We start from the raw sequence: 26,528 nt of genomic DNA, 5'->3' as shown, positions 1-26,528 counted from the left end.
CTCACAAAACTATGTGTACAGGTTGAGCAGACACAATATAATTTATCCCAGGACAGATTCGCCATCTGTACCATCAACTGGTTGCCAGAGGCAGCACCTGCATTGCGACTTGTGGAGGCTACATCACTTACTAACATGGGTGATTGAGAATGGGTCAGTACCTGATACCTAAGAACTGCTTGTGCTATCAATCTGTAAATGTAATCATTTCATATATTCCATACGCACTGTTGCAACAATAAATCTTAAGTGAGCTGGAAACCTTTAAAGGGATGTACTATTTTTTTTTGCCAGCCGTGTATAATAGGTTAATTTGGAATATGACCTTGGAAGGAACACTAGGACGCACTTAATGTTGTTGGATGTTCACATTCTTCCTCCACTCATGGACAATATATATATATATATATATATATATATATATATATATATATATATATATATATATATATGCAAATAAATATACACTGCTCACCATTGAAACTGACACTTAAAGAAAGATTTTAAATAATGAAATCTCTTATTGTGGCTCTGTAGTATAGTAGGAAGAAGACATGACAAATGTATGTCATTTATTGGTATATAGAAAGCAAAATTTAGTATAAGGCTTTCTCAATTGCTCTGTGAGAACTGCTACAACACAGTTAGGCTCTGGCTCTGAGCACTATGGGACTTAACTTCTGAGGTCATCAGTCAACACAGTTAGGCATCAAGTCAAACTGGGCTTGAATTATTGATATGGACACATTCTTACATTTTGCTTCAACTCTGTTCCAGAGTTCATCAATCATAATGGCTAATGCCATATCCTAGGCAAACTATAACTAGATGTTCTCAATGAGTGAATTGGCAAATGTACTGGCCAGGATAACAGTTGAACACTCTCCATATAGAGGTGGGTTAGGACTACATGCGACCTTGCATTACCTTGTTGAAAGATGTGTCAACTGAATCTACAACCTTGTAATACCTGCTATCCAAATTTCCAGCTGTGCTAACAAGAGGGGTTGTGCTGAGTACCCAAAGACACCCCAGCCCATCGCACCGAGTTCTTCACCCATATGACAGTTTTCCACATCGTGATGCTGTATTCAGTACTACAGCATCACAATGTATTAGTCTGAAACTTGTGATGCTGTATTCAGTACTACTCTGAAACTATCACATGGCACCACTCCGGTGTCCAGTATTGTCATTGGACACTGCACCGTTGACATATGTCTCTGCTGCCACATCAAAGAAAGCTGTACCAATTGTTGCTGAGCTGATAGTCCACAGTCCTCCACATGTCTTCCCACTGCACATGTGGATATTTGTCATGCTGCTAACAAGTCCATTTCCTGACTGTGGCTGCATGATCCTGCAGCACTGAGTGAACAGTAGGTCTATCCTATCAGGCAGTAGTCACATTGTATTGTTGAGGTCCTGCATGGGTTTCAGTACGACTGTTCTCTAACCCATGAATTTCATATTTACATGACAGTCATGTGATCCCAACCAACAAGAGCAACAATATCTTGGAAAGGTAAATTGCAGTCACAACAGGCCACAATCCTTGATTTGGTAGACACTGCTCCTTCTTACAAGAGGCATAACATGAGCTCACAAACAACCAATATTAAAGTGTGATTTCTACATGAGAAATCCACTGCATAATTTGTCTTATAACAGAATGTAGATGGTATTACTCCTACCTAATTTGTACAATTGTACTGAAGGGGTAATGATTTGCATGTTCAAGCATGTTATACACTCCATGGCAATTTGACATTTGTTGCATGCTGCCTTCGTGGTGTTGCAGTTTTAATGGCCATCAGGGTAAGTACACAGGGTATGACAACATAGCTTCCTGATTTCAAAACAGAGTGAAACCCATTTTATGGATCAGATTACTTTTATTTTTTAAAAAATTATGTAGGCACATAACTAAAGTTTTGTTTTACACAGTTCTGAAAATCATATCAGGCAGGAGACGCTCCCCATGGCCAATACACTGATTAAGCCAATTTCTAGTGTTTCTCATGATCCTTACCAGCATAGCAGCAAGTTTGTTGACAGTTACTGCCTGGATATTGGCCTTAAGGTCTTGCAGGCTCCTAGGACAGGTGACATAAACACAAGATTATAAAAAACACCAAAACAAAACAAAAAATCACAGAAGCCAAATCACCCAAGTTGGCTGGCCACTTCGAATTGCCCATTATTGAGATGAAGTGTTCCAATAAGTTTTCCCTCAAAGCAGCCACTGATGCTCTTGAAGTGTGAGCCATTGCTCCATCCTGTTGGAATCAAATGTCCCCTTAGTCCAAGTCATCACATCATGGCAAAAAAAAAAAAAAAAAAAAATCTCCAACATGTTCACATATCATTCTGAATTCACTGTTACTGTGACCCCATTTTCTTCAAAAACCCAGGGATCAACAATCCCAGCTGAGAAAATTGCACACCACACTGTAACTATAAATGACTGCGGAGGGCCCTGAAGCATTTCTTGCGGGTTGGGTCAATCCAGTAACACATATTCTATTCGTTGACGCATCCAGTCAAGCGAAAATGGGCTACATAATTGAAAAAAAAACTGCGTCCTCAGGAACTTTTTTGAGAAGTGCCTCACATGTGTTCCTCTGAGAATTGAAGACACATTTGAAGAGTTCCTGCACAATCACGAAATTGTATAGATGGTAATGAAAGTCATCATGAAGAAATTGCCTCACTGAAGAATCAGAATGTCCAAGGGTAGATGCATATCTGCATGCAGTTTGCCACAGGGATTGCAAGAGAGGAACCTCTCACTGCCTGAATGTTTTCACAGATCAGATGGGTCCAGGGACTCCAGTTCTTCATTTTGTCATACTTGCAGTTTGTGTGAACATAGTGACCCGTGTAACATTTGATTTCCGTTCCAGAACACGGCCTAACAGGACTACATTGAAGTGATTTCAGATGGCATGCTGAGTTGTGATCACGGAGGATCCATTCAAAAAGTAGGCCTTGATGGCAAACACATGCTCCTCACTGTTCCATCACATGATGGTGACTGACCTGGAACAGAACAACACTTTAGAACTATGCCTATCAAATGAGACCACCCCCACTATGACTGCTACAGCCCAAATGGCATGCATGTCAAACAAGGAAGCTATGTTGCTGCACCCAGGTATTGGGGGTGTCACATACCTGATTTAATTTTCAGAATCATTTAAAACTAAATTAGATATGTACCAACATTATCAAAAAATTCTGATTCATAAAATGGTTTTTACTGCATTTAAAAATCAGGAAGTTATGTTGCTGTATTTTGTATAATGTAGTATGGGACAGAAAAGTGGTGTGCCCCTTTTACTGCTGCTTTAATAAATAACAATGATATATGTTATCTTACTTCCTGTAATATGTTGATTTGGGTTGATGCCAAAACTAATATATCAGAAACTCTCATACAAAATCCAAAAGGAATAACTTGAAATGGTCACATTAATTTAATCACAGCAAAGGCAAATGCTAAGTTTTAATTCATTGGCATAATGCTGAGCAGTTGTTTTTCTTTTAAAAAGAGTATCATCCAGGCAAAACATACCGTATATTTTTATGTATTTAAAACAGAAATATTATACTTTAAGAGGCATATGAATATTAGCGATGATAGATGATGAAATTAGTGACTCCAAAAAGAAATCACTGCTTTGCTTAAGACCTAGTTTTTAAAGACCTAAACAAAAATTCAAGTTTTGTATGTTTTCACCACATACGAGTTGTGAGTATGTAAGGGTATGTGAGTATGTAAGGGTAGAGCAAGAACTGCATATATCATAGAGGAAAGTATCCACTGGTCTTCCTTAATAGTCAAGGCAAAACCTGTACCAGAATGGATGTAATAGCTATGTCATGAATGCAAGGCCTTGTGATTATCCAAACATAATATCTCTAGAAACTCTAAGTAAAGGTCTAGCAATGCTTACAAGCCTATGAATTAATCCTTTCATAGCTTACATTATGCATTTTCAGAATGCACTTGTGATTCTTTATTTCTTGATCTGTATTAGTTTGTCACATATTTTGAAATGTATTTCAGCTTTTTATTTTCCTCGTCTGTTGATGTCCAGCAGGGGCTTTCCACGCATCTTTTTTGCCTATTTTCACTAGAACTTCTTCATCTCAGACTGGATTTGTCCACTTAATTTTTAATATTCATTCATAATAGAATGTATCAAATGCATTCAAGTTTCCATGTATTGTTTTTCCACTGCCCAAAGATAATTCAAACACTATACTGTGCTTTCGAAGCAAAACATCAAATTCTGTTCTCAATTCTATGACAGAATTTGATGCCAATGGGTCTGTTTTTGTTCTTTTGAACTGTCACCCATTCCAGACTCACACGTTACTACAAATAAAATTTTTACACTTCTTCTGCTATGATATCTCATTTTCATTTTTGATGTTTAGCTTCTAATCATTCTCCTTTTCATTATTTTTCATCACTTTCATATTATCCATTTGTCATCGCACCAAATTCTTTGCTAGAGATCTTATCTATTCTGTTCAACAGTTCATACCAAATGTGCATTGGTTTCAACAAGATGAGCTTCTTCACTGTGAATGTTAGCAATGACAGGCTGTTTGTTCCTTTTGCAGTTTTACTTCTTGTTGGAAATTCTTTTGTATTATCTATTGTTTCCTCACATGACTTCAACAATACTGATAACAAGCCATAATCCTACCTTACTCTCCTCTTAAAATTAGCTTTTCTTGATTTTCCACTTTAATTAATTTTTTGTGGGGACTGAAGATTATTTGCCTCTCTCTGCAATATACACTCAATATTTTCAGTGTTGTGAACATGTGGTGCTGTAACAAAATTTGTAAGTGGAGCACATATGAATGGGGAACCATTCTAGTGTCAATATTTGCCGTAAGTCAGGAAATCCATTGAGAGACAAGATTCTGAGAAAGGGCACATCATTATGGCCCAGCACCTGAGAATGACCTTCTCAGAAGCAGCAAAGCTGGTGAGCTGTTCATACGCTTCTGTCATGAGCATCATGTAGCTAATAGGATAGTCAGTAAAATCAGCACATGGATATCAGAGAACTGGTTAATGTTTAATTGTAACAAAAGGCAATATGTATAGTTTTTATACCTATACCTGTACTCTGCAAATCACTGTGAAGTTCACAGCAGAAGGTAAATACCATTGTACCAGTTATTTGGGCTTTTTCCTGTATCATTCCCATATGAAGCCTGGAAAGAATAATTGCTTAAATGCCTCTGTGCATGTTTTATTTAGTCTAATCTTGTCTTCGCGATTCCTATGGGAGCAGCACACAGGAGGTTTTAGTATTTCCTACATTCATCACTTATAGTTGGTTCTAGGAGCTTTCCTATTAGGCTTTCATGGAATAGTTTGTATCTATCTTCAAGCTTCTACCAGTTCAGTTCTTTCAACACATTGATGATGCTGTCTCATGGGTAAAAAATCCAAACATTTACACATATGAGATAAATTAAACAATGAAACATCCATGATGGAATAATGACAATATTATGAAAAGGATAGATTGCTACTCACTATATAGAAGAGATGTTGAGTCACAGGCAGGCACACAAAAAGACTGCTAACAATTCAGCTTACAAGCAAAAGGTCTTCTCCTAAAGTAGACAACACACATGCACACTAGCATACCTCACACACACATGACCACTGTTTCTGACCACTGAAGCCAGACTGCGAGTGGCCAGAGGCAGTAGTCGTGTGTGTGTGTGTGTGTGTGTGTGTGTGTGTGTGTGTGTTTTTGCTACTTTCGAAGAAGACCTTTTGACCAAAAGGTCAGATGTTATCAGTCTTTTTATTGAGCCTTCATGTGACTCAAAATCTCTGTATGGTGAGTATCATTCTATCCTTTTCATGAAAGATAGCTTAAACATTTGTGATAAGTTAAGGCTATGTATGTAGGACCAGGAATTCTATCTAGATGTGTACCTTACAGACTGTTTCCTTTGAATTAAGCCATGTATGTTGAAGCTCTGACATAGTCTTAGAGTTTTGCTCACACGCTCAACTGAATGAACACTGTTTGTGAAAAGCATTATATGATTTTAACTTGTCACAAATAATCAAAACAGTGTTTACTCAACCAACAATAAAAGAAGAGTGTCTCATTTCCTAGGTTCAGTTCATACCACATGATAGATATTGAAGCAACACCTTCTGAAAAAAGTTACTTCATTTATTTTATTTTATTCCAGCCCCACTTCTAGTTTCCTTCTGCCATATTTTTCAAATAATTCTTGCAGTTCAAAATCACATGTACATTCAACATCAAGCCCTCTGTATTGTAATTCATGAAACACGGAGGAACTGTAACCATTGCACATGCTACACATGCTTCAAATGCACAATAAGTAAATCTTTACAAGCACCATGAGAGTTATCACTAATGAAGTGAAAGGTGTTACCTTCAGTCAGGACAAAACACCCTAAGATGTATGAGAGAATTGCTGAAATAGACAGTCATGTCATACCAAGAAAAAAATAAGTAGCTCCAGTGTTCACATAAAGAGCTTTAGTGGAAATGCAGTTATCACTATTGTACTCATTAGCAATTGAGCACTGCAAGCATGCAAAAAACAGCTGGGATGGTAAGCATGTTGATCTACTTATTAGTCACACAAAACTACAAAATTCCTCTGGTTATATTTGCTGACTGAACTGTTGTTGTCTCACTCACTCTGCAACCAAGAACACTTCAAATCACTATACAGCCAGCTATTTTCTATTTAGATGCTTCTTCAGGCCTTGAATCTCATCCAGTGAACTGCATGCCACTAGAGTATTTGTTAGTATGGTAAGCTTGGAATCCAAGACTATAATACAAGACCAATGCTTTCTAACACTTTCCTAATGAATCGCTACTAACACAGGCAAATTAAACAGGAAACCTGCTGTTTTCTGTTACTATTTCTCCTTTCTTGAAGCAGTTTCCGTATAATATGTGCAGGAAATGCCCACTGAGTTCATCATGTTGAAGAATTAAGACAGCTGTGGAGAGAAAGAACTAGGAGTCAACGTTCTCATTAGCCAAGAAAATATGAGTAAATACCACTTTCAGAGGGACTCTCTCTCTCTCTCTCCTCTCTCTGTTTTTCTATCAGTCTGCACAAACAAACACCACACCAATTTAATATGTTACTTAAACAACATACAAATTCTTAAATATCTTATTACTTCATCATAAAAAAGTATAGAACTGTAAAATAAATATGATAATGGAAACTTCTTGATGGAAAAAAAATTAAACAGGAATAAAGGTAACATTCAGAATACAGTTGAAGCAATGAGTGATCAATAGGCACATAAACACAACTAAAAACATTGTTAAAACTTTGAACACTGTCATTCTTCAGTGCTAATTAGTACAGAAGATACATTCATACACACACACACACACACACATACACACACACACATACAACACACACACACACACACACACACATTAGTCTGAAAGTTTAGTAATGTTTTCAGTCTCTTTTATGTGCCTGTTGCTCCCAAAACACCTCAACTATGTGATTAACTGTAAAGTAAATATATGGAACAAATAAATATCATTCTATACAGATTCATCTTCTACTTCTGGAACAGTAAATAACCAAGAATAAATCTCAAACTTTATTACAATCAGAGAAAATAGCCATGTAAAATGAAATTAGAGATTATAGTAATGTTAATAACAACAAGGAGACCAGGTTTAAATGTTAATTTCTTATAATGTGGTGTATATTTATTACTTGGTGGTTATGGCAATTTCAGTTATTGTCAAGAGAAAATTGCTGTCTGTTGATACATTCTGATGACATGTGAAAGTGGCACTTCCAGGTTGGGGAGGTGCACAGGCCTCAGACACTATCAGTCCACTGGATGAATGACAAGGGTGGGTCAGTATGCCAGCCAGCCTGAATGTGCTTTTTAGACAGTTTGCCACATCCAACTAGATGAATACTGGACTGGTAGCCAAGTCCCACCTCAGTTACACAATTTACAAACATTTAGGAAAACATTTGCAATCTCTCACATGGATAACACTGCACGCAGACACCTGGGGTACACATATTCCCTCCCCGGTATATTGAGAGGACAGGGGAATAACATGGTGGTGACAGGAAGGGCATCTGCCCACCCTTATATTAACCATGCACACAGTTTTAATCTGCCAGGAAGTTTCATATCAGTGCACACTCCGCTGCAGAATGAAAATCTCAGTCTGGAACATCTCCCAGTCTGTGGCTAAGCCACGTCTCCACAATATCCTTTCTTTCAGGAGTGCTAGTTCTGCAAGGTTTGCAGAAGAGCTTCTGTGAGGTTTAGAAGGTAGGAGATGAGGTACTGGCAGAATTGAAGCTGTGGTGATGGGTCGTGAGTTGTGCTTGGGTAGCTCAGATGGTAGAGCACATGCCCGCGAAAGGCAAAGGTCCCGAGTTCGAGTCTCGGTCTGGCACATGGTTTTAATCTGCCAGGAAGTTTTATAATCACAGTTGTTGTCCCTGTTCCCCTCACATCTCCCAAAACTATAGTTCTCTCCCCTCTTCCTCCCCCCCCCCCCCACCTCTTTCTCTCTCTCTCTCTCTCTCTCTCTGTTTCTTTCTCATAAGTTTAAATACACCCTGCCCCCCCCCCCCCCCTCCCCTGCACTCATTCCCTACTCCTCCTCTTTCTTCTCTCATCTTTGGCCCTCTCTAACAATCACGGAGTACATAATCATTTATTTTTACTTTTAAAGAGGATTATGATGCCTTACTTGTTCTAACTGTGTCATAAAGAATATTCCTACAGTGAAGATCAAATTCTCTTTAGTAACTAACATTTGCATAATGTTAATTTTTTTCACCACAAGGCAATTCAACTAAAGTAGTTGTGTTTCCTACAGACCTCATACTTGTAGTGTGGTGGAAAAGTAGTACAAGGTATGATCAAAAAGTGATGGGAATTATTTAATTTTGTGGGCTTTTTTCATCCGATTTTCAAATATTTTTTTTATCTTGTTGGTACACATGTTCCTGATGTATACTTGCATTTTGAACTGTTTTGAATGTTTAGTTTATTATTGACAGTCCAAAAAGTTATATGTGTTTTCAAGTTACCAACAAATTTTTACTTTTGGAAAAGATGGATCAAAGAATATGCATTAAAGGTTGCTTGAAAATGGAATAATGTGCAGCACTACATTCAGAATGTCGACTGTGGCTTTTGACAAATCAACTATAAATAAGGCAAGAGTTTATGAGTGGTATAAACATTGGCTGGACTCTGACACTGTGTGAATAGGACTGTGGTGGGATTGCTTACTTAAAGATAGCTGGCACTACTTTGAACAGACTCAAACATGAACTTGTGTTAATGGCTACTCCTCACAGTCAATGGGCCACTTCAGTGGTAACAGCACACAGTCCCAACAGCACTTTGAGAATTTAAAGTGATGGAAAACGCACAAGCTGAAGTGGAAAGTTACCCGCTATAGACCCATAATGAACTCTGCAAAATTAGGCCATGGCAATTATTCAATAAGATCAATCTCGCAAAGGCACATCATCAAACTCTCCTGGATGCAACATCACAAGCTCACCCACTGTTCAATCTACCATAAGGCCTACACACACCATTATAATTGGTTACCCTCTAGAATCTCAACACCCCTTGCCATATGCCAGTGTTTTACAGATCAGGAGCTGGCAGCAAAAGGACTCAAAGGATAAATTGAAAATTGTTGGATGCTTAACAGTACGATCATCAGCAGCATTTCTCAAGATCATGATACTGTTTCAGTAAGAGGACTCAAATATAAGATGCACAAGTGTTATTTCATGCAATCATCATTGACATATTTGGGGTTCACACTCTCAGCCAATAAACATGAACCTATGGAAGATTATTTTGAAGGAATTGACAACAGGCAGCCATTGATGAATGTCAAAGACAAACAAATGTTTCAGAGGTTTCCCCAACTGAAGGCCGCAGTCTGGCAGAAGTGATTCATGGCCCCCTCTCCACACCCTCTTAGGTGAGTTGCATCCACCATCTGCAGATAGCATTGCCATGTCCTCTTACTACTGGGTGGAAGCCCCTGTGTGGGCCTGGAAGTCTGGATGCTAGCCATCCTGGATCTGTGGGGCAATCTCTGGCTGACCCATGTCCATTATGTATACCCTGGCCTCTGCCCATGGCCTTCTGTGGTACCATCAAAATCAACTTCATCTGAGCCATTTCGTCAGCAGCCACCTGCCTTCCACAGTGATATCCATGGACAATGATACAACACCTTTCCCAGTAACAGCACTGCCAGACCATGGACTATCCTCTTCTTTCTCCTAGCAGTTGTTGCTATGGAAACTGAGTAGCTGGCACAACATTACTGCAGACTGTCATGGTGTCGCTATCCATATGGGGCTTCTCATCATGATAGCTCTCTGAAAAGGCCGCAGCTACCAGAATCCTGCATATAAGCTGGCCCAGACCAGTCTGAGCCAATTGTAATTCTGGCATGGAAGTGTACATCTGTCAGTCTACTGATTTGGTTCTCATTGGAGACTTGGTTTACGAGTGTTTACCCTTTGAACTTTGTTAGTAACTGGTTGAACTCTTAACACCGCACAAGTTTTGAATGTAAATCACATTTACAGTAACCTCCATCCAATATTTACACTAAGTGGCTACTTTGGCATCGATCAGTTCCTTGATTGTCCCTTGTACCTTTTCTACATCTAGCTTTACATTTCTACTCTTTCCCAAGGAGCTGATTTGGCAACACATGAATTAAATAGTCACTATATCTACATACATATTCTGCAAACTGCTGTGAAGAGTGTCATAAAATTGTACTTAGCATGAAATTACATGTTTGTTCCCATTCCACTTATTATGGAACATGGGAAGAATGACTGCTTAAAATTGCCCTTGCGCCTATCGTAATCAAACTAACTTTGTCTTCAAAAGTCCCTACAGGAGCAATTTTATTATTCATTTATTTAGTGCCCATTCTATCACATTCATGACATTGGACTTGTCAAAGTACAGAACAGTATAAAGTATTACATATTTACATCATGTACAAAATCTTATCATTGGAATCAACACATCTTTATAACAAAAACATTATTCTGCTTAATTAGATTATAAAATTATGTATGTACATACAGATCGAATAAAACTAGTGAAACTCCTTGGTTGAATTTACTAAAACTGTTAAATACCAGTACTTCAGTTAACTAGGCATAGTAACATATGGCACAAAAGCTAGGTGCATAATTACATACATACATGGATGAAAGAAGTTTGGTTTTTTCTAGGAATGGTTGATGATTCTGAATTTTTGTTTAGAGAGTTATGAAGCAGACTACAGATTTGAGCAAAATTCCAGGTATTCATTAATGCTGTAAAAGGTGTTGTTTATTAGTAAATTTTTTAGTTCTTTTATGAATGCATTAATGTTTGGTATTTTTTTGATGCTATCTGGCAATGCACTGTACAGAATTTTTGGTTTGTAAACAGCACTGTCCTGATATATTGATTTTCTGCGCACATCCCTATTATAGTCGTCCCTGTTCCTTGTTTGATAATTGTGAATCTCACTATTCAAAGCTGAAACTTGACAGTTTTTAATGAAGCAGGAGCTTTCAAATATAAATATAGATGGTAAGGTCATGATTTTTAATTCCTTAAAGATATGTCTACATGGTGCTCTGTGAGCAACATCACTTATTAATCTCACAGCTTTCTTTTAGCAGTTATAAGACTGCTTTGCAAAAGAGGTATTTCCCCAGAACACTATACCATACTTCAGTAGACTATAAACGTATGCCTAATAAGCACTTAACACTGTTTCGGTATTGTAGCAATCTTTAAGCACTCTTAATATGTAACAGTACTTGCTTAATTTTTTGTTAACATTTCTACATGTTTTTCCCATCTTAGATGCTCACCTACCCATAATTCTAAAAATTTTATGTGATTCTTTTCCTGAATTTGGCTTTTTGGCAGTGTGAATTTTATATTGCTCCTATTTTTGTTCCTTATATGGTTGAAGTTCATCCACACAGTTTTCTTGTCATTGACAACTAGACAGTTATCTTTAAACCATTATTCTGCCACTTCTGCTCTTTTGTCAACTTTTGCTGCATCTCATAATCATTCTTCCCTTTTATAATGAAACTGGTATCATCTGCAAATAGTATGGTATCAGCTGTTGAAAACTGTTGTGGTAGGTTATTAATAAAAATCAAGAATAATAATGGTCCCAATACTGAGCCCTGGGGCATCACATAATTACCTCTTTTACATTCAGAATGGTACACATTTCCATCCTGAGAGACTTGTACTCTTTGTTTCCTATCAGTTAAGTATGACTTGAACCGCTCATGGGAAATACCACGGACACCATATTTGTACAGTATTAATAGCAGTAGATTATGATTTATAAGATCAAATGTTTTGGAAAGGTATAAAAACAGCCCACAGATCAGTTCCTTGTCCTCAACAGCTTTGTAAACAAGTTTTAGGAAACTGAAGAGAGCCATTTGTGTAGATTTGCCTTTTCTGCAGCCATTCTGTGCATTTACAAGAATCTTATTTTCGTTTAGGAAGTCTAGCAAACTGTCATACATTATTCTTTCAATTATTTTCTAAAATATGGACAATAATGATAGTGGTCTGAAATTTTTAATGTAAAACTTGTCACCACGTTTATAAACTGGTATTACTGTTGACTGCTTAAGTTTACTTGGAAACGCACCAGTTTCAAAGGAGTCACTGATTATGTCCACAAGTTGAGAGACAACATTATCAGTACTATATTTAATAATTCTGTCTGGGATACCATCAAATCCGCAGGTCATTTTGCTCTTTAGTTTGCTGATTGCCGATTGTACTTCTTTGGATGTTACGGGATATAGGTACATTGTCCTTTCATTTATTGGAGTTATTTCCTTTGTCTTTGGATTATATTTAGTGGTGATCAGGTTTTGGGCTACATTAATATAATGATCATTAAATATATTAGCTATTAGAAGTGGATCATCAACAATTTCATTTCTGTGTTTTATGGTGATTTTTATTACTTGCATTTTCATGTTTGCCTGCATGATTATTAATAACTTTCCACATAGGTTTCATTTTGTTGCTACCCTTTCTGATATATGAATCATTGTGCTTCTTTTTTGCCCCAACTATAGCTTCCCTGTGTTTTTTCCTATAACACTTTACATATGGTTTCAAGATAGTATTTTGCTTTTCACTTATATAGCATTCTAAGACTTTCTGATGACTCTCTGATTTCATTTGTTACCCATGAATTTGATTTGTTGTTTATTTTCATTCTCTTCAGAGGGAATTAAATATCATACCAGTATTTATAATTTGACAAGAATTTGTTGAATTTCATATCTACAGAACTACTGCTTTCCATGTCCCAGTCTACATTTTATAATATTAGATTAAAGACCCTAATGTTGTCATCATTAATTAATCTTCTCTCAATGTATCTCCTGTTGTCACTTCTCTCATGAGATTTCTCTAGAGTCAATTTAACTGCTTGATGATCAGAGAAACCTGTATACACTACCTCAGATTTAAAGCCACATTTTAATTTGTCAATGAATATTTGGTCTATAGTACTTTCACTTTTGCTGCCGTATCTGGTGGTATCTTCTACACACATGTCCATATTGTATGTTTTTAGTAGATTAACCAGTTTCTGCCCTTTTTTACAGTTGTCCTTCAAATTAACATTGAAATCCCCAAGCACCATTATGTGTATTTTGACTGACTATTTAGATAGTTCAGAAGATTTTCCAAATTTTCAGAGAACAAGGGACTGGAGGATATCTCTACATTCTTAACTTAGTACTGTTCTTGAAACTTTTTATTTAGGCCTTTGCAGGATAATTTGCATCTACCTTCAACAGTCTGCCAGTTTTTCAACATTTTTTGATGCTCCTGTGTATGTCAAACAAACCTGTGACCATTCGTGGCACACCTTTTTTTGTTTTTTAAATAAGTCCAATATCCTCTGTTAGGGCTATTTGGTATGGGTCCGACACACTTGAGGAATATCCTAAGATGAGGTGAACAAGTGATTTCTAAGCAGTCTCCTTTGTACAGTGACTGCATTTTCCCAGTTCTCTGCCAATGAACCAAAGTCAGCAACCTACCTTACCTATGACTGATCCTGTGTGATGATTCCATTCCATATCCCTACAAATAGGTATAGTGAGGTGTTTATATGAACTGATTGATTCTAGTTGTGAATCATTGATATTGTACTCATAACATACTACTTTGTTTCATTTTGTGACCTGCATAGTTTAACATTTACGTGCATTCAAAGCAAGTTGCCAATCTTTGCAACACTTTGGAATCTTATCTGAGAATTGACTGAATACTTCTGCAACTTATTTCAGACAGTACTTCATTACAGATAACTGTGTCATCTGAGGAAAGTCTGAGGTTACTATAGGTATTTTTACTAGGTGATTTCTCTGTGGCATGTCTGAACTTACTTCTACTTCTGTTTATGACTCTTCACCAAAATTTAACAAGCTGCACTCTGCCTACCAAGAAATCATTAACCCAGTCACAGATTTTGTTTTGTACCCTATATAATAGTACTTTTGTTAATAAATATTCATGTGTGCCAGGTCAAATATTTTTGGAAATCATGAAATACTGCAACAACCTGATTTCCTAGGTTCATTGCCTTCAGGATATCTTGTGAGAATAGTGCAATTTGTGTTTTTCATAATGAATGTTTATTGGAATCCATCGTGCTTACCACGGAGGTGGTCTTCCTTTTCTGGTTCTTTATGTATCCACAAAATTGTTTTCATCCACCAAAAACTTGAAGACATCTAATTTCACTCTATACCAAAGTCAAAGTTTCTCTTTTCTTAAATGTCTCAGTTTTGCTTGTGTGTGGCAAAATTGGGATGGCCCTTGTTTTCCAGAACTCTTATCTTTATTTCCTTTTTTATCATTCCAAGTATCTGGCTGAAGTCATTGATTTTTGTTTTAGCTTCAGTATCTCCTGTGGCACTCAAATTTGTTTTGAAGATATTTTGAATCTGAGACTCCACATGACAAGCTTAGGATATTAAACGTAATTTCTCAGTGTCACCTTGCAAGTTATTTTCAGTTCTTTGTGCAATATTCAAGTATATTAAGTATAAATAGTGATTAGGATCAAGTAAGAATTCAAATAAAATCCAGTTGTTATTTAATATTTAAATCCCTCAGGTGGTTGTTCATGTAAATATTAAAAAGTGAATGGGATGCAGAGAGCAACTCTGCCTTACGCTTTGTTAACTCATTTACTAAATGACCATACAGCTCTAATACTGTTGAAGAAACATGGTGCCTCTTCGTAGTGTCATAATTAGATTTCTCACAAGAGTTTAGCTCTTGCAATATTACCAAAATCTTTTTTGAAATCTACAAATGCTCAGTGCATCACGTGACTGTCTTCCCCCATCTCTTCTTTACTTGTATTCTATTATCTTCCTCTTTCTCTCCCTCTCCTATCCCTTCTCCCATCTCCATTGCTACTACTTCCCTTATTTTGAATCAACCTGCCTGCTATGTGTCTTTCTTGTTCTACTTCTCAGGGAAAAAACTTTTCCCCCGTATAGGTACACTGTTTATGTTTTAGTTATTCTGAAGCGTTTGATTTTATTGAAATATAAGGGTTACTATAACATGTATGTCATAATAAATATAAAGTAAAATATGTTGATGCCTAATTAAATTGAAGGTAGGGTCTGATGGCCCTTAGCTTGTCAGAATAAATAAGATTTAAGTGCAGCTTTCAGTCTATTGTTCAAAACTCTTATTATTTGCACACAAATCACACAATCTTACATCAGTATACACATTTCAGAGTGGAGATAGAAGAGGGTGAAGAGCAAGTCCTTGGCACCTTAAAATACAGGCTGTCTGACTAAAGTCCAAAGGAAAATCATGGTGCTAAAAAAAGGGTTTTGCGGGGATCAGCAGCTTCTGTGTATTAAAATTCTATGTATTCATAGTGCAACATAAATAAAAATTCTAAACCCAGAACCACTCCTAAATTGCTAAACAACATTACCACTTAATCCCTGAATAACTCCATTTTTTTATATCCTTTGTATTTTGTCACATGAAACCCTGTGGATCCCCATAACTTCCTTTCTATCTCCCATGATCTTATATTTTCTTCAGTCCTCTCTCCTCTTTTCAAGGATGAAGAAACCTCTGCTTATGAAAACTAGTGTTTTATCATCAGTTTGCATGTCTGCTGTAGTCAGTTAAGTGGAACTGTTCTCTAGTTTCATTTGATTGTAGCTTCATTTTCATTATTTGCTTGCATTATTGCATTTCTATAGCATATTCTGCATTAGTACTAACACTGAATTACGATGATAAGTCCATTTCAAACTCTACAGTCTACACCTATGTTTTGTTTTAGCTCTGTTTATCATTAAGTAATATTTCTTGATTTTTTGGGCTCCCAAGAGAGACAGAGAGAGAGAGAAAGAGAGAGAGACATAAATGTTTGTTAGATCTGAAGGAGGACTTTGTCATGAAACTTACCAGTTCAAAACATTTTTCTACATGTCCATCTGTGGCTCAGCACATCTTCTGTTTGATGAGTAATGCTCTGTTTGCATACTGATAATTAAGTGTTGATGAGTATTATTCTATGACAAATATCAGTGTGGCAATTTAAATGTTTAGGCAAAGCAGTACATAAATAGTGGCTATTTAACATACATGATGATTCTTATTAACATTTAAAAATACCTGAAGTGAAGAGGATGCCACTGCGACATATTAAAGACACATTGGGCTGCAAAAGTCAAAAATAACCAAAAAGTGGATTTCAGGTGTTGAATATGTGATGTCACCAGATGATGTACCTCACCACATGTGCAATGCTTGGGCTTGTTGCTGTACCCTGCTAGTAGTGCATGTGAGTTTGAGTGTGCCGAGTGTGGCAGCACTGCACATACGCACTTGAATCAATCAGCACACCAGGAGGAACTGTTGGTGAAAGTATCGGGTCACCAGTAATTTCTAAAATTGATTTGTCTGAAGTGTATCTGCAAGTTCCTGTGGATAAGAAGTCTCACCGAGTTCTGGTTTTGAATATTCCTTTTGGTGTCTATCAATATTTGCATCTTGCTGTTGGTGTGGCTAGTGTCCCTGCCATTTTCCAACAATTTTTAAGGCAATTGACTATGCCTGTCCTGAGTTGCATTAATTATGTGGATGATACTGTTGTCACAGGCTCCTCCACAGCTGCTCACTTGAAAAATTTGTGCACTTTGTTTCCTGTCTTACAGTCCACAGGCTTACAGCATGACCTTACAAAATTTCAGTTTTTTCAACCTTCCACTGTTTATTTGGGGTTCAAGGTCTCGTGGGACAGGGTTCCCCTCTACTAGAACACATCTCCACTGTTACCTCTATGTCTCACCCCTCATCCACGAAGGAGCTTCAAGACTTCCTATGGAAGATAGCCTACTACCATAAATTACTAATGCTTGCAGCCACATTAACCCACCCATTGCATGCCTTGTTACACTAAAATGTACCTTTCTAAAGGAGCCAGGATTGCGGACATGCTTTTCAAATGTTGAAATCTGACTCCTCTCGGTGCCTTGTTTAGCTATGTTCTCTCCAGCACATAGTTTTGGCGACCAACACTTCACAGTATGGCCTTGGTGCAGTCCTAGCACACTGATATTCTGATGACTCTGAGTAAGCAGTTGCTTTTGTCTCTAAATCTCTCACTCCAGTAGAGTAGTGTTACTCTCAAGTGGAAAAAAAGGCTCTTGCCATCATTTATACTCTCCAAGAATTTCATGATTTTTTTGTATGGCTCCAAGTTTCCTTGTTACTGACCATAAACCCTTGGTTTCCTTGTTTAATACTCACACTTCCTTGCCTGACAGGGCAGCACACCACATACAATGCTGGGTGCTTTTCTTATTTCACTACAATTACAAAATCCATTTTCAACGTATGTCCAAACATGCCAATGCAGATGCCTTATCTCACCTTCCTGCGGGTCCTGTTCCCGACTTTGATCATCAAGAATTGCTTTACTTCCATCTTTATACTGAAATGTAGGCCACGGTCAAGGGTTTCCCAATTACGAGCTTGCACAAAGCAGCTGTCATTGCCACCAATCCATTTCTTCACCAGGTGGTTCGGTTTGTTCAACAGGTCTGGCCAGATAAGCCACCAGGTCAGGCCTCAGATCTCTTGCATAACTATTTTTCCTTACAGTATCACCACCCTGTTTTTGATGGTATTTTGCTGTTATCCACAAAAGACCTCTCTCCCAGAGTAGTCATTCCTGCCACATTACAAAGCAAGGCTCTATGCCTCCTCCACCAGGTCATTTGAGTGCTATGTGCACTAAATGGATAGCTAGGAGACATGTGTTTTGGTTATGGCTTGACGGCAAAATTGTCCATTTTGTCATGGCTTGTGAGTAGTGTGCCGACAACAGGCAGCTCCCAGGGTGTCTCTGTCCCCCTGGCCTGCTCCACACCTGCAATAGAAATGCTTTTGTGTAACTTTGCAGGTGGATGCATTTGCCTGGTTTCCTTACATTCTCAGGTGTGTGTGTCAATGTTGGCTAAGGTCACAATATCCTTTTGAGGGTTTTATCTATTGAGGGGTTGCCTTATACCTTAGTTTCCAAAAATGGGTCCCAATTTGTTTCTCACACCTTTCAATTCTTTTGTTCCCATTGTAGCTTCTTTCAGGTTATGGCTGCACTGTTCCCCCTTAAATTGAGCAGTGAGGCAGAATGACTAGTGTGTGCATTTGAGTCCCAAATGGAAACATTTGTCGTGGATTCTGCACACTCCTCTAGCTTCTGCAGCGTGCACCACATCTTCTATGGTCAGCTTTGTCTGGCTGCTTTGCACTGGGATTGGGTGTGAGGGTTTGGTTACTGGCCCAAGTGGATACCGCCGCAGAGGATGCCACCTTCGTGATGTCTGTATGGCCAATGGACTGTCAGCACACCACTCTGATCAGTTGCACCCTCGCTTGCCACCAGCAGCTACTGGTTCCCGGGTATGGCCCCCATCACCACAGCCCACCCTGCCCGGCCTCCCTCTGCATCAAGCTCGTTATCATCTGCTGTGGAGGTGCCTCCATCCCACTGGCTGCCTCCTCCACATGTGGCACCCTGGGTTTTAAGCTTCTTGGCACTGGGCAACACCTGTCTCTAGCCTCAGGTCTCTTGCCACAGCCTGCTGTTCCGGATGGGCCGCCTCCATTGTCTCCCTCAGTCATCGCCTCAGCCTTCATCATCAGTGGGTTCAACCCATCTCCTGCGCACAGGGACCTGCCTGCTGATGCACATCAGTTGTTCAGGGGTTATGAATAAAGCCATATTTGTGTGATTTTGATTGGTTTTGTGTATTAATTGGTTACTATTATGCTTGTCGATCCTACACTTGCTGGTATGAGGCATTGCTGCACATTGCTCCAAATTTGAAACTCCTTTTGTAAATGATTAATGTCCTCACTGTAACCAAAGAAAAGCTGTTCTTATTTTGTGTTTCTTTCCTTTTGTCCATGCTTTTTTTGTTCACAGATATTATTTAGTAAAGAGAACGTAGGTCATTTACAGGTAAAGAGGAAATTTGGAAGCATATACTTACTTACTTGTGACACAATATGATGGGTTTCTGTTGTACTGTACTTTGCGGAGACTGTGAGACCAGTAAATAAAATAATAAATCTTACCTCAGTGTAAACACATATCTGAAACAATGAAAAAAATACTGCCTGCCAGATGCAAGACTTGGACCCTGAGCCCTACGTGCTAAAGTCATGCACGGAGGCCCAGTGCCACACCAATGTGAATACTGACTTGGGTATGAATCATCAGGTGCAACAGACTGATAGGCTCAAATGCTGCACATGCAATGATGTACATCATCTGCTGACAACACATGTTCAACATTTGTCAGCCAATTCTGGTGTATTTCCTGACATTTGTGGCCCCATGTGTCCTGTATTAAATTACTTGTCTCAGCATCATCTACATCACTTTGGAGGTTTTTAAATGTTAATAAGAATCACCCTATATGTAAATGAGGAAACAAAGGAAAGTACGAAAAATCAGAATATAAGTTCTACCAATGATATGGCCATCAGAGATGGAGCACTACCTTGGACAGGACAACGACAGGAAAAGGCTTCAGACAGATCCTTTTCAAATAAATCATCCCAATGTTTTCACTAATGACTGATTTAATGAAACAGCTGAAAACCTAAATCTGGATAGGCAGATAGGAATTTGAATCCCAGTCATCCCAAATGCAAGTCCAGCCAGTGTGCCACTTTACTAGGTCTGAAGAAGCAGCAGCCTCATCCAATCACTTTCTTTCCATTTCCTAAAAGTTTCAGTACCTCCAAATGAATGTGTGCCAGCACATATAGCAGTGCAGTAGTATTCATTGCAAATAAAGTACAAAGATACAGATTTTAACAGGAGATTCTCTTTTGTAAATGTATATTTTTTAATGTTCCATATCCCTAGAGGTTCTCTACCATGACAGGATCTGCAGAACAAAGTGAATATATGTCTTTTGGGTATGCTGCTGGATTATATTTAGTGCATCCTGCAATATTTACTTAAAGCAACTGCTCAATAATTGCCACTCTCCATCAATAATAAGTGGCCACCACCTGGTGGGGTCAAACAATTGCCATGAGGAAAAATTGTAGATACACAAAATATGATCCAGTGGCATCTTGCTATTTTGATGTGTTTTCTGTCTTGAAGAGAAGACCATAGCAATAATATCTATTCATCTTGCTAATTAATTCATCATCCAAAATTTTCCTTTACTTCCTTTACTGCTTGTTTCTGTGGTGTCACCGCCAGACACCACACTTGCTAGGTGGTAGCCTTTAAATCGGCCGCGGTCCGTTAGTATACGTCGGACCCGCGTGTCGCCACTGTCAGTGATTGCAGACCGAGCGCCGCCACACGGCAGGTCTAGAGAGACGTCCTAGCACTCGCCCCAGTTGTACAGCCGACTTTGCTAGCGATGGTTCACTGACAAATTACGCTCTCATTTGCTGAGACGATAGTTAGCATAGCCTTCAGCTACGTCATTTGCTACGACCTAGCAAGGCGCCATTATCATTTGCTATTTATCTTGTGATGCATGTACCGTCAGACCGATGTTCACCAATTATGGATTAAAGTTAAGTATTCCAGAAGCTACGTACCTTTTTTGCTAGTCTCTATTCCTTTAATTGTTCCAGACCTCACGCCAGTCTGCGTGAGCTTAAACGCGTGCCTTTCGGCTATCTCATAGTGGCTTGGCTGTCTTGCCAAGTCACAACAGTTTCACATTCAAGTTAATCAGCTGTGGTGATAATCTACAAATCTTTGTTTCATCCCTTTGAATGGACTTCAGTTACCTTTATAGACTTTGTAGGAACCACAAACATCTAAAATTTCTGTCTGTTGTTATATTGTCTCTTATTTCAGCAACATAGTGTGCACAGTTCATGCAAAGGAATATGCAAGCAACAGGTTAGGTTAGTTATTACCTGTTGTGTGACTCTATATAACAATTTAATGAGAACCTGTGAACAGCACTCATCTTACCTAAAATACAAATAAATATTTGGTAGTGTTGGACTTGACATACTACTAGGATAGTTTCTTACACTTTTATATGTGTCTATAGCTAGTACAAAAATTTTGCCTCCTAACGTAAGTACTGGCCAGCAGTTCTGTCCATAATTTTACATTCTTCTCAAATGATTTTTTTTTAACAATAAACTTTGGATAACATCATTCTGAAATGTCATCATACTTACATAATATATCAGTCACAAAAACTCTAACTCTGATTTATGGTAGTCACATTTTTGTTGCCATTTACCTTTTAAATGTTATATAATTTATTGAGTGTTCTTTGAATGTGCTGCCTTACTAATACCATGAAACTAACACATAGCACAGGAACACCATTGCAAAGGAGTGTGTGATATCAGCATGTGAAAAACTACTAATTTACATAAATTATGTTTTCTTTTTAAAAAACAAACCAAAATCAAAAGAAAATAACGGAAAAAGTTTCTGTGGAGATTTCAGATACATACCATGTCATTACTGAAGAGACCAGCACTTTCCTTTTTTTATTTTAAGTAAGCAGAAGTAGTTTAGAGACACAGAGAGATAACCTTCAGTATCTACGCTGCAATTTAATATACACCAGTTGCCTTCTCATCAAACAATGAAACAAACTTAATCTCCTACTTACATTCCTCTCACACCCATCCCCTCATCCCTCCACCTTCGGACATTTGCATTTCTTGAAGGGACTTCTGTTGTAGTAGCTCAAATTAAATAAATAAAATGGAACAGAAAATGTAGGGAATTTGAATGATTGCGTTATTTAAAAATATAGCTACGAAATATTAATCATAAACTACATTTCAGATGCACTTTGCCATCCAACAAGGACTTCTAAGTGCATGCATATTGACATTGTTCCAATGCTAATTTAGATTTATATCACTAATTTTGTTTTGCTAGAGGGAGCACAAGCTATCCCACTTTAACAGAACTTCCAAAAAGTTTTTAAATTACAGTTTCTTCCCACAATGAATTACAGTATTAAAAACCCAGGTTTTGACCTAGAAGAAATGGTCTGTTTTAGAAATGTCAGTACACATAGAAATTAAAGAAAATATTCTGCATGTATTACTTGTGCAGTTCCCGAGATCGCAGCAATCTTCTCAAACTGAGTTCCAGAAATTCTAAGCCTGTCCATGAGCATATCAAGTGCTTTTACCCACATGACTGGAGAGGCCCACACCTCCCTGCCCTTCCGTACCACTCCTGCATGTGTCCTGTAAAAAGTTCAGATCACAGTCACTCATAATGTGATATCACATACAATTGAAAAATGAAGTTTACGACACTGAAAAAAAGAACTTACTATACCGTACCTGAATTCTGGCAAATCATTGTCAAACTGAACCTGTGCTTCATGTAGGACAGTTAACTGATTGTCAACTACTACTGCTTTAAGCTGTAATAAAGAAATAAAGAGAACTATAATTATCAATACAGTCCTTCAAAACAGTAAAACGTTGACAAACTGACTTATTTCTCATACTCTGTATGTCTGCTAATAATACTTTTGAAATAAAGAAAATGAAATGACCAGCATTAATGAAACAGCTTTTTGATTCTGGAGATATTTACAGAATGATAATTAAATCGACACCCTAGCTGCAAACAGGCGTTGATATACATAATTGGGAACATGTTGAAAAGGTGTGCCCCGACCGGGACTCGAACCTGGGATCTCCTGCTTACAAGGCAGATGCTCTATCCATCTGAGCCACTGAGGGCACAGAGGATAGTGCGCCTGCAGGGCCTTATCCCTTGCACACCCCCCGTGAGACCCACATTCCCAACATGTCCACACCACTACATTCATAGAGTGCCTAATAGATGTTTGCACACTCATTACTCATGGCAGATTAATCTACCAAGTCCCGTATGAGTTGGGGCATAGCGTGTGCATTTGCACAAGAAGGTCAATGGCCGGGTAGCCATCTTTTAACTATATAGTTATTTTAGTATATAGTATATTTTAACTATATAGTTAAATGCAAAATGCATGCCCATCACATAACACGATGTGTTATACGTGTGGAAAAAAAGGTCATGTCCAAGCAGTTTGTTTGCAACAGCACTAACACGCCAATTTTTCCCGCTCCCAGGAAAAAACAGGCTCATGCATATACAGTGAACATTGTGTTTTCCAAACCTACAACAGGTTCTGAAAAATGTAAGATTAAGGTTGTGCCTCATTCTCACTATAGTGCTGTGCAACGACATTCTAAAAAACTATTTGTCTCATTACGAATTGCTGGCCATCGTGTGAACTTCCAGTTGGACAGAGGTGCATCAGTCACTTTGCTTAATGGTGCCATATACAAGCAGTTAGGCCCACTATGCCTTTCTAAATCTAGCAAGCACCTTACTGCTTACAATGGACAGGAAATTCCAATGCTTAGACAGTGTAGTTTGCCTGCCACATACAAATCTCACACTAGAACAAAGAATTTTACTGTGTTGAAATTGCAAGACAGTGAGAACATTTTTGGTTTAGATGCCTTTGATTTGTTTGGTCTTAGCATCCAAGACAATGTACTTTCCATATTGGCTTTTGATCTGAAAACCAATGTAGCTACTAGCTTGCTTAAAGAACTTCCTCAACTATTTTCAGATCGAATGGGAAATGCTAATAACTTTGTAGTGCATGTTACATTGAAAGACGGTGCACAGCCTAAGTTTTTCTGGGCCTGCCCCATTCCCATTGCTTTATGAGACAAAGTAGCCAGTGAATTGAAAGAATCGCAAGACATTGGTGTAATTGCTCCCACTCAAGTTAGTCAATGAGCCAGTCCACTAGTTTTGTTGCCTAAACCTACTGGGCACATTCACATTTGTGTTGACTTCAAGTCTACATTCAACCCATAGACAGTAGATGGCACTTATTTGTAACCTCACCCTGAGGAACTCCTGGACAGGCTTGGTGCAGGACGGTACTTTCATAAGATAGATTTGCATGATGCCTACTTGCAAATTCCATTGGATGAAGAATCACAGAAAGTGTTTATTGTAAATACGCACTTAGGACTATTCAAGTATTTGTGTTTGCCCTTTGGCAGTGCTCCCATTTTTCAATGTTACTTAGAACAGTTGATGCAAAAGTGTCATTTTGTTCAAACTATGTTGATGATATTGTTGTCTCAGGTCATTCACCAGGGGAACACATTGCCAATTTGTGTGCTCTTTTTCGAGTGTTGTCAGAAGAAGGACTCAAGCGTCGTCTCGAAAAGCATGACTTTTTTCAGACTGAACTACAGTTCTTAGGTCATGTGATAAACAGTCAGGGTGTGCACCCCCTTCAGTCTGATTTGCTTGCAATCCATGACCTGCCTGTTCCTTGCAATGTATCTGGACTGTAGTCAGTACTAGGCAAGATGATGTACTACAATCGTTTCATACCGAATACCACTCAGATCACAGCTGTATTGCATCACTTGCATTGCAAAAATGTACAATTTTGGTGGTCTAAAGATTGTCAAGATGTACTTCAGAAACTCAAAAATGCGTTGCTTAGTGACAGATGCTTAGTGCATTTTGATCCTGCCGAGCCAATAGTTTTGCAAGTCGATACTTCTTCCTATGGAATTGTTGCACAAGATAGACCTATTGCTTATATCTCAAAGTTCTTAACTCAAACTCAGAACAATTACTCTCAAACTGAAAAAGAAGCTCTTGCTATTGTGTATGATGTGACAAAATTCCATCACTATTTGTATGGTCGCAAATTCTATTTAGCGACAGATCAAAAGCCTTTGCAGTCCTTGTTTCATCCATGAAAGCCATTCCCTACATGCACTGCTCAAAAATTGCAATGCTTTATATATTTATTTATTTAAACGTCAAGTTCTGTAGGACCAAACTGAGGAGCCAATTTACAAGGTCATGGAACATGTCAGTACATGAAATTATAACATAAAAGTAGTAACAGATAAAAATAAAATGTTTACGAACCCAAAAAAAGTCAATCATAAGTTTAGGTAAACGCAATCAACAATACAATAAGAATCAGCTTAATTTTTCAAGGAATTCCTCGATAGAATAGAAGGAGTGACCCACGAGGAAACTCTTCAGTTTTGATTTGAAAGCGTGTGGATAACTGCTTACATTTTTTAATTCAAGCGATAGCTTACTGAAAATTGATGCAGCAGTATACTGCATACCTTTCTGCACAAGGGTTAAGGAAGTCCGATCCAAATGCAGGTTAGATTTCTGCCGAGTATTAACTGAGTGAAAGCTGATTATTCTTTGGAATAAGCTAATATTGTTAACAAGAAATGACAGTAAGGCATATATATACTGAGGGGCCAATGTCAAAATACCCAGACTCGTGAACGGGGGTCAACAAGAGGTTCGTGATCTTACGCCACTAATTGCCCGAATCGCCTGGTTCTGACCCAAAAATATCCTTTTAGAGAGGGAAGAGTTACTCCACAATATAATGCCATACAACATAAGCGAATGAAAATAAGCGAAGTAGACTAAATTTCGTGTTGAACAACCACTCACTTAAAATACCGTTCGTATAGTAAAAATGGTAGCATTAAGTCTTTGAACAAGATCCTGAATGTCAGCTTTCCATGACAGTTTACTATCTACCTGAACACCTAGAAATTTGAACTGTTCAGTTTCACTAATCATATGCCCATTCTGTGAAATTAAAATGTCAGGTTTTGTTGAATTGTGTTTTAGAAATTGTAAAAACTGAGTCTTACTGTGATTTAGCGTTAGTTTATTTTCTACAAGCCATGAACTTGGATCATGAACTGCACTATTTGAAACTAGGCCAATGTTACACATGACATCCTTTACTACCAAGCTAGTGTC

General features: G+C 38.1%; 1 protein-coding gene and 1 non-coding gene across 3 annotated transcripts in view; both read right to left on the bottom strand.

The window, feature by feature from the left end:
- Positions 1-26,528, bottom strand: part of LOC124802518 (xylulose kinase-like) — a 131,688-nt gene that overhangs the window by 84,887 nt on the left and 20,273 nt on the right. For both annotated transcript variants that reach the window (XM_047263358.1, XM_047263359.1), the window contains exons 2-3: positions 23,027-23,109; positions 22,783-22,927 (exon numbers count right to left, since the gene is read on the bottom strand). In XM_047263358.1, coding sequence (XP_047119314.1) covers positions 22,783-22,927; positions 23,027-23,109 — 228 coding nt within the window. The remainder of the gene's footprint in view (positions 1-22,782; positions 22,928-23,026; positions 23,110-26,528) is intronic.
- On the bottom strand, positions 23,361-23,435 carry Trnat-ugu. The gene has a single exon. It is a non-coding gene; the product is annotated as a tRNA-Thr (tRNA).

This window comes from Schistocerca piceifrons, chromosome 6 (assembly GCF_021461385.2).
Source record: "Schistocerca piceifrons isolate TAMUIC-IGC-003096 chromosome 6, iqSchPice1.1, whole genome shotgun sequence".
Taxonomy (NCBI): domain Eukaryota; kingdom Metazoa; phylum Arthropoda; class Insecta; order Orthoptera; family Acrididae; genus Schistocerca; species Schistocerca piceifrons.
The sequence above is the reverse complement of the archived record's forward strand: the minus strand, read 5'-3'. Positions and strand labels throughout refer to the sequence as shown.